This window comes from Cyprinodon tularosa, unplaced genomic scaffold, assembly GCF_016077235.1.
Source record: "Cyprinodon tularosa strain WSP-4 unplaced genomic scaffold, ASM1607723v1 ctg463, whole genome shotgun sequence".
NCBI lineage: Eukaryota > Metazoa > Chordata > Actinopteri > Cyprinodontiformes > Cyprinodontidae > Cyprinodon > Cyprinodon tularosa.
In genome coordinates, this window is record NW_024039189.1 from 454,771 (window position 1) to 467,742 (window position 12,972).

The 12,972-nt window shown below is 38.4% G+C and overlaps 1 protein-coding gene across 1 annotated transcript in view; it reads right to left on the minus strand.

The window, feature by feature from the left end:
- myo3b (myosin IIIB) overlaps positions 1 to 12,972 on the minus strand; it is a 113,246-nt gene that overhangs the window by 26,827 nt on the left and 73,447 nt on the right. Inside the window, exons 28-33 of the mRNA XM_038301181.1 lie at positions 12,281 to 12,392; positions 11,991 to 12,153; positions 11,537 to 11,617; positions 9,767 to 9,863; positions 4,809 to 4,860; positions 3,788 to 3,911 (exon numbers count right to left, since the gene is read on the minus strand). Coding sequence (XP_038157109.1) covers positions 3,788 to 3,911; positions 4,809 to 4,860; positions 9,767 to 9,863; positions 11,537 to 11,617; positions 11,991 to 12,153; positions 12,281 to 12,392 — 629 coding nt within the window. The remainder of the gene's footprint in view (positions 1 to 3,787; positions 3,912 to 4,808; positions 4,861 to 9,766; positions 9,864 to 11,536; positions 11,618 to 11,990; positions 12,154 to 12,280; positions 12,393 to 12,972) is intronic.

A 12,972-nucleotide genomic window follows, 5' to 3' on the forward strand; every position in this document is an offset into this window, starting at 1 on the left:
TTACGCCGTTTTTTTCATTAGTACCTTTTCTACTCGTTTTTTCTCAGGTCGACTCCATGGCATCTAGAATGTTTGGTTTGTTTTCCATTACAAATTATATCTGCCTCAATGTGGTTGTCAAACTGCAAGGCTGCTCCACACTCCCAAAAAGTGAAATCACATCATTTTTATGAACACAAACACAGTCCATGGTTGTTATCACACTCAGACTGCTAGGGGGTCTCCTCCCCCCAGCAGTCTCCTCAATGGATTTGATACTGAACCATGGATTAGTATCAAACCAAGTGTAACAGGTAGAGAATGTGTGAGGGTGAGCTAATGCTAACTAAAGGTAGCTTGCTATATGTATAAACAGGGCTGTTGACTCTCACCCATTGGGTGTGAGACTCAGTGTCTCAGTGCATCTCAGTGTCTTCACACGCTCTCAATCCATATCCTCAAATTTTCACGCTAAAAAGTGACGGACATTAAAACTTAACTCCATTCCACTTATTTATATATAAAAATACCATGGTGATAAAATCCTGTCCTCGTTTTCAAAAGGTTCTTATCCAGTCCGTATTTTTGCACTAGCCCACCTATTCACTGTGCTGACAGCAGCGGAGGTTAGGGACTTGCGCCAAATATTGAAAAAATACCGGGATTTCTGAGTATTTATGACGAGGTTTGTCATTTTAATTTCATCTTATTTTATCTGGAATAAGATAATTCACTTCATAAATGCAGGATCAAATCAAAAGGTTTGTTTTCTCTATACCTAGTTCTTTTTTTTTTTACTGATATTTACTCCTTGTTTGCTCTAGTTTAGGCACCTGATTTAGTCCCAGTTTTAGTCCATGTTTTGCTCACAAGTTAAATCATTATTGCTCAGTTTTGTTTGATAATCTCCAGTTGGACTTTAGGACTAAATAAACCAACAATAAACTAAATTAAATTCTTAAAGCTTTCGGGTATTCCTGACAAACCCATAGGAGGTCCACAAAAAGAAAAAGAACCATTGCATTTTATTTTTCAAAAGATCAGCCACACAAGAAAAGACCAACCACATCCAGAGAGGATGTGCAGAGCAACTCAGTTACCCAGGACTGATATAAAAGGAACCCGAGGGATGTTCTTATTTTATTATTACTTATCTTATTCATTTATTCTTATTTTGGTCCATTGAATATGTTTAAAAACTTAATTTCCATCACATCTACCAAAATCAAACATCCACCGAAGTGCTGACTTGTGTCATGGTAAGATTTTATTGAATCTACAGCCTCCTAGAAGGTCTGAATTGTTTAGCTGTTTTGTCAATCGTAAAAAAAAAATAATTATAATAACTAAGATAATAACTTAAGACTTTTAATCCTTAGCCTATTACCAAATATTCATACACAGTGTAGTTTACACAGGATTCAATTGAGGTGGTTCCTGTATTAGTGTCAGTAATCCAATAATAACTTATTAGTTCCCTGTCTGTTATGTTACTTGAACTGCATAGAATAATTAATAAACACAGATGTCGGGTCCATACTTCTTTACTTCAGTTCTCTGAAAATCACCAGAATATAAAAAATAATGTATATTGTGTGAAAAATTTTCCACATAACTACAGATCACTTATTGTTCACTCAATCACTCAGTAACATTTACTGTGCTATAAAAATTCAACAATTTACAAACTTTGTTTCAGCTAAATCCTCTGAAAACCCTCAACTTATAGCTCCACCTATCCTCATCTAACCCTGACAAGGGTTGCATGTCCAAATTCTTTCAAAATCTCACTCCAAGGTTTGGTGAAAAGTTGGCACCCCTGGTATATCAGGTCAAATACATAAGCCCAACGACATTGATTTAAAAGTTAAAGATGTTTTTGTGAGTGTTAAATAACTGACAGTCTTCTGAGGTTTGCTATTTTCAGCAGGCATCTAAAAATGGCAAACCAGGCACTAACAATTGTAATGGTTGCACATAGCTAGATAAGCCTAAAGAATCGAACCATGCTGTGTAGGAAACAGGGGAAAAGGGCCATTACTTCTCTTCATTAGCACAGGGATGCTGTGGGTAGCCCCTTCCCCCATCCTGAAGCCGTCAGAACCGGCCCAGTCCTCACGCAAGCATCATCTCCAGCTGCAGTGAGAGCAGGTTCAACCTCTTCCAGACGTTTATTAACCCCAAGCCATTAGTGTTTTTTGTTTTTTTTCCTCAAAATCTCCACAGTGGAGCATTACTAATCCAAAATGATCGAATGAAAAAAAAAAACAATAAAAAAGAAAAACAGCTAAAATGCCTTAAAGAAGAAAGTTAAACAGAGTTTCTCTAACGGGTCACTATGTCTATAGGTGGGTTAAACCTCTGCATTGACAGAAATTTGACAATTTAATTTGCGCTTTTATCATGTTTAGGATGATTATGCTCAGTGATAACTTGTGGAAATATAACATAATTTTGTAACTTCTAACTTTTAGGATAAGCAATGTCCTATTTTAATAATAAGAAGTTGGCCTCAGTGACTGCTTATTCAGGCTGCTACAACATAACAGAGTGGCATTTAATTATATATAATGTTAGATTTAGTCCACTTTCACCATATGTTTATGCAGAAGGATGGATTGCTGGAAAATTAAAGCTGCAATGCTTTTACTAGAAATAAATAAAAACTGATTGATAGTATTATTAGCTGGACCAAATTAAGATGCACATACTTAAACTTCTGTCTATCTGTAGGGGGGCTTATTGGACTGATTTGTGAAATATTTTAGGATATATCTTAAGATATAAAATGTAAATTTTTGTTGTGTAAATTGTATTAAGAATATTTGAGATGTGTTTAAACTTTTCTGTCATGGTTCCTGAGAGTTTTAAGTATTGAATGAAGCATGGAATAAATTAAATGGAAGAAAAAGAAGAGCTGCAATTAAGCTGTTTATTCTCGTGTGTTTTGACAGAAGGATCCAAGGCGAAAGACACTTTTCTGCAAAAAGTTGTGTTTTTTTTCTCCATAATCACTCTGACTCTATAAATTCATCAAACGCTGCCTCCCTGAGCCCCCATGAAGCCTGAGCGCGGGGGTCACCTGTATGCAGCATTACCGAATTAGCCGCTATCTAACCCAGACCTGCTGTGGCGTGCTGACACTAATCCAGGGCCCGCTGGAGAGCCCTGTCTGTGTTACATTATCATGTCTAATCCCCATAATCTCTCAGCTGCACCGCTAAACGCTGTTCCACCTCGGCCCTCTTACTTCATACCCTTTAACAACCTTAATGAAGGGCCAGGCCCTATTACTGAGGCTACCCCTACAGTGGTGGGCTGGGTGACGGCCGTAATCGTAGGCCCCCTGCGCAGCCACCCATTCAGTCTTCCAGGCAGCAGGAATTGATGTAATTCATCGCCTGGGGCAAAAAGCAAACCAAACATATGTTCAACAAATCAGGGTTTGTGTATTTTCTTGTCACCGTCACTGTGCAGGTCTATTAGAGTCACTGATGAGATCCAAAGCGAAGAGCCCGCCACGTGGGAAAATGAAAGCTTTTGATGTGCTTGTGCCACTTTCAAACCCCCCTGCTTTCATGAGACGCTGGTGATGAGCTGACCTGGGTTATTAAAATGCTGCAGAAAAGATGCAGCTCTCTCCTTCTTTTTTTTTGCCGTCAACATAAATGGCAGTAGGGGGGATTGGCTGGGATGAAAAGGTTGAAAGGGCTCCTGTATTAAAAATGGCACTTGATCCATTAAAGTAGGATTTCTACTGTCTCTTTGTGTAATTACCTGCACCCGCCAGCTCTGCGCCCGGGCTTACCTTGTTTACACTGCGCGTCTCGCAGCCTGGCTGTCTCCCTGCAAGGCTTCGTTACACTGTCTTCTCCTCTGCCTTTGTCTCTCTTGATGTCTTTCACTTGTCTGTCTTGGCTGTCACGGCCAACCTTGAAAGAGGAGGCGTAAACACACCCAGAAGAGCAATGTCAATGAAAGCACCACATGAATACATACAAGTTAAAGCAAGCCTTCTAACGCTTTTTTTTCCTTCAAATTAGTCATGTAGATGTTGCATTCATTTATTTACAATTTACAATTTGGCACTCATATAACAGAGACCCATTAATGTGCTTTGCAATGTTAATCAAATGCTAATGCAATTGCATATCCCCCTTTTACTGGTCCTTCCTCCTAGCAAACAAGGAGCACACTGACTTAATTGTGAGGGGAGAAAAACAGCACATATAGACTTCCTCTCATATTTAATTTTATCTTTGAATAAAAGAGCTATAGGAAAGTATTAATCTGCTTAACATTTCTAAGTACACCCTCCAAAGGATTTTGCTTTTTTTAATCTTACATATGCTCAGCAGAGTTACTGGCAAAAACTGTACATTTTCCTCATTTCATCCTTTCAACATCAAATGGTGAGCAGCAAAAATTGGATCAGACTTCAAAGCCTGCGATGTGCTCCAAGTCACGGAGTGGCTCTTCTATTTCACATATTGAATCCGAGCAGGATATCAAAGTGCTACCAAAGAACCTCAGGTCTTTACTAAAAAAGGGGTCTAACATCTGTAGAAAGAGGAGCGCAAAGACAAATCACCTCGGGGGAAGAGCGAGCATTTATTCTCAGCCGTGAATTTCCAGTCTTTTGATTCTGCCCATTCCTGTACCACCCTGTCTTCTCCACTGAGACAGAGGTTGGAGCAAGAGAACTCTTTTGTCTCAAGGACTCAAAAAATTTCCCAAAGAATAATCTGGGTTAAAGCTGCTTTGTAGACAAGAAGCGTTTTTTTTTATGTTAAAGGAGAACAAATGCTCATTGATGTCCTGGGACTTACATCTCCTTCTGCTGGGTCATGTGGATGAGACTCTACATTCTTTGGGCTGCACCTGTGGAAGTAAATATTACTAAGTTAAAAACAAACGTAAATACAGTTGGTATTATGTAGCTTCTCTAGGATATTATATAAAATGGCAAATATGCTGACAATCTGCCAAAGCAAAGAGTTTATAGGATCATCTTTCCTGCACATTCTATGCATTACTGTTTTATGCCCTTGCTCAGATCAATAAGCTCAAGGATCCTGTTTTTATTTTAGTGTTAATGAACCAATTGCTGGTCATCAGTGGCGGCCGGCCCATAGGGGGCGCTGGGGCACCACCCTCCCTGATAAGGTGAGAGAAACGTAAGATATATTTTTACAAATTACCTCATAAATGTCACTTTTACTCTCTAGAATGTGTACCTATAAGCAAAACAAATTATATAAACTACATTTCCCTACCTACTGTCATTTATTTGTGGATTTCCACAGACAGACTCCTGCCGTCTCTGTATTGGGGCGCTGATCAGACTGCCCCACATGTGCAGAGAATCTGCCAATCATGTACTATTGCTAGGTCAATTTAATAATTTAATGGCCAATCAACGTCTCAGAATTTTATGGTCTTGGGGCTTTGAAAATACTGCCCTTTAACAGGCTTCTGCAACCAATACGCAGGTGCAGACAATTAGAGGGACAAACGTAACGAGCGAGGTGCAGCTTCCACCAAATTCGGTGAGATCCTTATTTATCTACCTGTTTGCCAGAAGAACATCTTTAAATAAAAATAACTGTTTCCAGTAGAAACTGATTAATAGGGTCTTAATAATATTGCCTATTATATTTAGTATATTATATTATATTATATTATATTTAGTATATTCAAAGTATATACTTCGGAGGATACGCATGTAGAGAGAAAAAACATGGTCAATTTAGAATAGTTTAGGGTTTTACTGACAAGTAGCAAGATTCATTTAAAGACAGTTTCAGCAGCATATTGTTTAAAAAGATTCACTTTTTATTTCACAGTGGTAAACAGAGATAGGAGATTACAAAATGTAGAAAACAAGCTTTCTAGTAAACATCCGTTTCAGTAAGTCTGCTCTTTACAAAAGAACGTCAGGAGTCAAACAAGTATATATAGTATTATCAGGGTGGTGCAGGGTTTTTGAAACAGCAGGTCACCAAACTGTGTTAGCTGTCTTGGAGGAGAATGCAGAGCCGAGCAGAGCAATAATCAGACACTGCTACTAAAGGCAAGCTACAGATAGACAGGTCGGTTTTTAGGGCCAAGTTTCTGAGACAATGGTTCGAGATGGTAAAGAGGAGACTTATCAAGACAAAGGTGATTTGGTTGTCATACAGTAACTCAAGAGGAAAGAGAAGATTTATATGACCCAACAATATACGACAAGCAGTGTTGCCAGTTTTTAATTGACATATATTGCACATTGGAATAAATGGCAGATCAAACTAAAAACGTGTCATGTAAACATGTCTATTGGAATATTCTGATGGGATTTGGCAGGATTGGAATAAAATTGTAATCCCACATAGAGGAGTGGTTTATGCTGTTTTCAAAAATATGAACTGGATACATGTAAAGACCAGACAGTATTGAGTTATTCTGAATGAAGCAAGCCGACCTGAGTGTGCATGAGCACCCCATGTCAACATGAAGTAATTATGCTTTGAGTGGCCGATCGCTCTGGCTAGCTCTTTTCAGAATATAATTAAATAACACATTTTAAGTTCAATTCGCTGTTTTACTCTATATGAATCTTAAGCAAAAATTAAATCTTAAAGACTCTTAGCAGCATAACCTGAACCACTTGCGATTGGAATATCCAGCAAATCATCTCAGGGCTGCACCGTCTCCTAAGGCAATCATATTTCAAGATCCCCTTAATTAAGCTCCTGGCCTAGCTTCTTTCAAACTTTCACCCAACTCCAACCCATCTCCTTCCTCACTCTCAGACTATTCTCAGTCTCACTCCTCCTCTGGCTTATACCACCACCAGTGTCCATGCCCCTGGGGAAGACTATTCTAATATGTTTCCTAGGTTTCTCATCCAAGTGAATGCTGATTTACTGCATCAAAATCTTCTGCCGTGGCCAAGCGCCAAAGAACATATTTGATATATGTCTTTATCTGCTTCTGTCTCCTCGAACCCCAGTCGGCCTCAGCAGATGGCCGTTCACACTGAGACAGGTTCTGCTGGAGATTTCTTCCTGTTATAAGGGAGTTTTCTTCTCCACTGTCGCTACATGCATGCTCAGTATGAGGGATTGCAAAGGCTCAATGAGTCCTCGCAATCAGCTGGTTTTCCTTAGATAAATATATGTGTATATATTTTATCTCTTTTTATTCTTATTTTTTGTCTTTATTAAATTGTATATTTGGATGTGTGTATATATAATATAAAACTGTAACTGGAGCGTGTAACAAAAGTAATTTCCCTCTGAGATTATTAAAGTATTTCTGATTCTGATATATTGAAGAATATGATTATGCTACTTGTATAAATAAATTGAATACTTTTATAAACAGAGCTTTTCTCCAAATGAGTCTCTCCAGGTTGAATTACTTATATCTGTATAAACAGTGGGCTACATTTTTTTATTTTTAAATATGAATACATTTAAGTCCAGTTGTCAATGTTTTATCTTTTTATAGCCTGGGTGTATGATTATGCAATTTACAGAATGCACAGTGGCAACATGTGTCTTTGCATGATCACTTCTGTTGCTTTTAAAAAACACAAACACCAAAGAGCCCACACATGCAATTACACAAGGATACATGCCAGTAACTGTCATGCTTTGAGTTTAGAGGAATAAATTCTCTTCCAGTTTGGAGCTGGCGATGCTGTTTGGATGCAAAATCTTCGAATTAAAGCGTGACGGAGAACAGAAGAATCAAAAGGGAAAAGTACAGCGTCTAGGTGAGGATATAGATCTCACAGAAAGAAAAAAAAAATGGGCCAGATCATGTCAAAATAAATAGAAATGGAGAAATTCCAACACTGATTAAACAGAATTGTTAAGTGGAGGTTTGAAGTCTTTCTCACTGAGGAATATGATTGTAAACATGGAGAGAAAAATCCCAAATGAGGCACAGCTCAGTTTGGGTATTTTACAAGCACAACATTTTCAGATGTTTAAATCTAGTATTTTGGAGCTAGAATCTGGAGATGAGTTTTCACAGCAATATTTGAGGATTTGAACCAGGCATTTTGCAGTTCTAATTTAAATTATTTCTTGATGTGTTAGAGCATAATTTATCTATTTATTTATCTTTTGACAAAAATAATTCAGAAAGGGGTTGGAGGACTTGTGATGATTGTTAAAAACCAGAGCGTAATGTTACCATCCGCCCCCTGTTTGATGCCGTTCAGTCAGTGGCCGCTTTCATGCCTCTCACATACTTTCTTAATGACCGGCCTGCCCATGTGCTGAATAAACACAAAGCCCCCAGTTCCTACATCTGGAGACCAGTGCAGCGCTCAGCCTTATTTGTGGTCAGACAAGTGTGCTATCTTGGTGGAAAGTTATTTATTACATTTATAAAAAGGGAGAAAGGCAGTACTCAGGGAGGAGCTTTCTCCTCTGGGGTGAAACAGCAAAACATTAAATGCTAAGCGTAGCATCAAGACTTTCAGTTCAACCCACTTTACAAGACAAAAAGGCCTAATTCATATGCAGTTATATACAGAATCAAAATCTGCCCCAATTCATTTGAAAGCAATCAAGTCATATGCAGACACAAATAGAAACACTCTAGCTCAATCCAAATTAAATTTGTTTTGGGTTTTTTTTACTCAGAGTTTGTTGCAAACATGGACAGAGAGCAGTTGGACCATATACTGTATTATATTATTATATTGATGTTAGATCAATTATTTCCATCTCAACTATATGAGGTTGGTGACTTACATCTGCCCACATCTGAATTTGGGGCAATTAAAAAAGTTACTTAGTATTATTAAAATCTTTAAAGGCTTTGATGGAAAGTTTTATAATATACTGTCATAATACAGTGGGGCAAAAAAGTATTTAGTCAGCCACCAATAGTGCAAGTTCTCCCACTTAAAAAGATGAGAGAGGCCGGTAATTTTCATCATAGATATACCTCAACTATGAGAGACAAAATGAGAAAAAAAAATCCAGAAAATCACATTGTCTGATTTTTAAAGAATTTATTTGCAAAATATGGTGGAAAATAAGTATTTGGTCAATAACAAAAGTTCATCTCAATACTTTGTTATATACCCTTTGTTGGCAATGACAGAGATCAAACGTTTTCTGTAAGTCTTCACAAGGTTTTCACACACTGTTGCTGGTATTTTGGCCCATTCCTCCATGCAGATCTCCTCTAGAGCAGTGATGTTCTGGGGCTGTCGCTGGGCAACACGGACTTTCAACTCCCTCCAAAGATTTTCTATGGGGTTGAGATCTGGAGACTGGCTAGGCCACTCCAGGACCTTGAAATGCTTCTTACGAAGCCACTCCTTCGTTACCCGGGCGGTGTGTTTGGGATCATTGTCATGCTGAAAGACCCATATCTATGATGAAAATTACCGGCCTCTCTCATCTTTTTGAGTGGGAGAACTTGCACTATTGGTGGCTGACTAAATACTTTTTTGCCCCACTGTACATGTAAACAGTAAGCAGCAGCGTATCAGACTAGGTAGTACACATATAACGTTCGTCTCTATTGCTGTCCAATAAACTCTCTACACCAAGATGGTGTAAAAGTTTGTTTCATTGGCAAAAAAAATGACTTTAGTGGATTTGTCAAAGACAGAAACACAGTTGAAGGGAAAATGAGAGACAAAACACTAAACTGATGGTGGCTATTGTTCAATAGCTGGGGTAAGGTTAAAGAGAAGTAAAAGGATATGACTTCAAAAATTAAATGTAGTGTAAATGAACATAAATCTTAAATAATAATGGATACCAAAGCTGACCTTATGTTTTCTTCCCTGTTGGTTGATCCTCTGGCCGTATTGTGACAGTTCTGCTCCTGGTGACAATGATGTTGACGTACCTGACGGCCCCTGTAAACTGCACAGGATGCCACTATCAGATGTAGCCGATCATAACAGAAAATAATCTCAACTTTTTCCACCTCTCCCTGTTGTACAACAACTTAAAGAGAGTCACAATCTGAATGTTTCATAATAATCTTGATTCTTGTTCCTGTGGACTTTCAGATGTTTACATTTGTCTCTAAACTTGGACTTTTTTTGTTTTATGTTGACTATCCGACCATTTATAGAAAATAGCTTTATTTTATATTTGTAGGTGATGAATCTAATCTGTTGAGGAAATGTGGTATAATGGCATTTTTTGTTTTTCCTTGGATGGTCACTAATATAAATATATATATATATATATATATATATATATATATATATATATATATATATATATATATATATATATATATATATATATATATATATATATATATATTATGCAGTATATAAGAAGAGAGAGAAATCGAAAATAGAAAATGTAAATGCTTAAGCATTCACATAAGCTGTTGTTCTGTGAATATTGAGATATATTACACCCTGTCGGAGGGTAAAAAAGGCATGCTGAGTTACTCCCTCAACCCGCTCTTGTGTTTTTCTGATAAAATTATATGCACAGGGAAAGAACGCTCAAGTACATTGTTGAGCAATGGTTCTACTTTGCATGGTCTAATCTGATCGATGGTGAGCACGTCCCTCGGGCCCTGCTGAGATCTAAGAAGCCACCAGGCTCATACATTTGAAAGGCATCTGTTTATTTTCAAGATGCAAATGCAGCCCACCTCAAAGGCTATAAGCTGCGAGGAACACACAATGTGAATGTGCTGGAGTGCTGCATGGGGAGGGGAGGGGTGGGGCGGTGGTAGAGGGGGCCGAGGCCCCACTTGTGTCAGGTTCAGGTTCCCCCCCCCCATACATCCCGTGAACCCCCAGTGGCCACACACAAACACGCTTGTCTGGAAAGAAAGGCAGTTGCGACAGAGAGGCTTTCCTCACACCAAAACCATGTTTACCCATTCAGCAGCTTTATTTACAAGGGCTTAATGGAGCACATTTACACAAGGTGTGCAGGCGACTGAGAAGCTCCATGTGCCAGATGAGGGCAGCCCTTAAGAGAGCCAGTGGAAACAATGCCAGATCTCCTCCCTCTGCCCTCCTCTCTCCAGCCCCTTTTGGCACCCTCTCTTGTCCTCCACTGAGAGGCTCCAAGCATTGGGGGGCTGGGGCTGGGAAGGTTAATGTGCCCACTTTGATCTTCGTCAAGGCACACTGAGTAAGAATTAATTTACATTTCAGATGAAAAGGTTGACAGTATAAAAAGGCATCTTGTTTCTGGTATGTGAGAGCTGTGTAATAGGCCAGGAATTTGAGAGAGGAAGTTGTGAGGAAACAGAAGGGATAAGCCCCTCTCTTGCCTTTACTGGGAACTAGATGAAAGGAAAAACGAATCTCAGTATGCACAGTTCTCCAGAAACATGGGGACCAAATGCTATCCAAACTTTCAAAAGCGTTGATGCATTATTAATTAATAATCACTCTTTCGTGGGCAACTGATAGAGATCAAAAAGGTGTTTCACAAAGATACAAGGTTTGACCTTTATTCACATTGTCTCATAAAAAAAAATACCCAGAGAGCGAGATGAGATAATCCAGATGTGTAACATAACTTTGTGATGCACTTCTTAGAAAAACTTTTCATACCTGACTGTATGCGGATTGCAGCTTCTTCTCGCTCCTTTTTTATTTGCGTGAGTTTCTGCCGTGCAGCGTAGCCCCTCCAGGCTAGAAGAAGAAACAGAGTGTGTGAAAGAGAAAGCTGACCTACCTCTGTGAAACAAAATAGACTGAATATACTACATAAGATCCCACTTCAAAACACTGCTAAACCAGGTGGCCATGGAACAGCTTCCTTTGAACCCTCTAAGGTCTTATTGTTTGCTCTGAAGCATTGCTCTTAACCCTCATGGGTCAACCTGTGGTTATCAAACTATCCCTTTCAGGACGATTTACAGACACAAACCAGAAAGAGACCAGTAATCAAGCTTACAACAAACTGCAACTGTTTTGTTGTTACAGAACAAAAGAACACAGGAACGTGTTTGCATGTTTTCAGCTTATTGTTTAATATTTTTGGTTGATTTTAGCGTAACTCCACCTGACTGGATGATGATGGCTCCTCGGTGTCTCTTCTCCTTTACTTTCCGATATCGGCGGGCACCAAGCCAACCTTTAGCATAAGCTTGCATCACCACCACCCGAGCTATCACCTCCCGCAGCAGCAGGTTCAGCTGCTCCACATGGTAGTACTTCAAAAATACCTGAAAGGACACTTGGTTTACCTTTGCTCTTTCTGTTTTATCACATTTATAATAATAAATCATCTTTTACTAACTCATACTTCCCATTTATTTACATTTTAGTTGTAAAAATAATAAATCATGCTACCTTTGTCTTCCCCAGCACCACACCCTGTAGTTTGGCCCGTTCCAGTATGGCAATTACATTTTCTCTGCTTGTCTCAGGCAACTGGTGAGCTCGAAATGCAAGATAATAATATCTGTAAGATAAAAAAAAAAAGACTGAACTACATAAATTAAAATATTTTATTTCCCTTCTACAGATAAACAAACTGGCTGAATACATACTTTGATAACAAAATAAAAGATTAATTAAAAACACCATCATCAACAGTCATTAAAAAACCCTCATAATGATGTCTAAAAAGCCTTAAATACAAATTACTGTTTTCTAACTATGAGATTTAAAGAATTTTTTTTTCATCTTCCCTACAATCCTCTTCCCTGCACCCACAGGGAAATTAAAAACTTTGGTCCTCATACAAACTGGTTTTCTTGTATTACTTTCCTGATTTATAAAAATCTTTATACATGTACTTTATTTTTAATCTACTTCTTTTCTGTCCCATTTTGAAGAGGGAAGTTTTTGTTATGGCACATTTATACCCCTCAGAAACAAATCAGTCAATTTCTTGTTTGATAGTTTTCAGCATACTTAGAACATCTTTTCATTAGATGTATTTTCCAGAAAATGTGAGGCAAATTAATTTCAATACGAGTAACTACCCAATAAAACATTTTCTAAACTGGAGTCTAGTAAAGGACAGCAGTCTGGATACT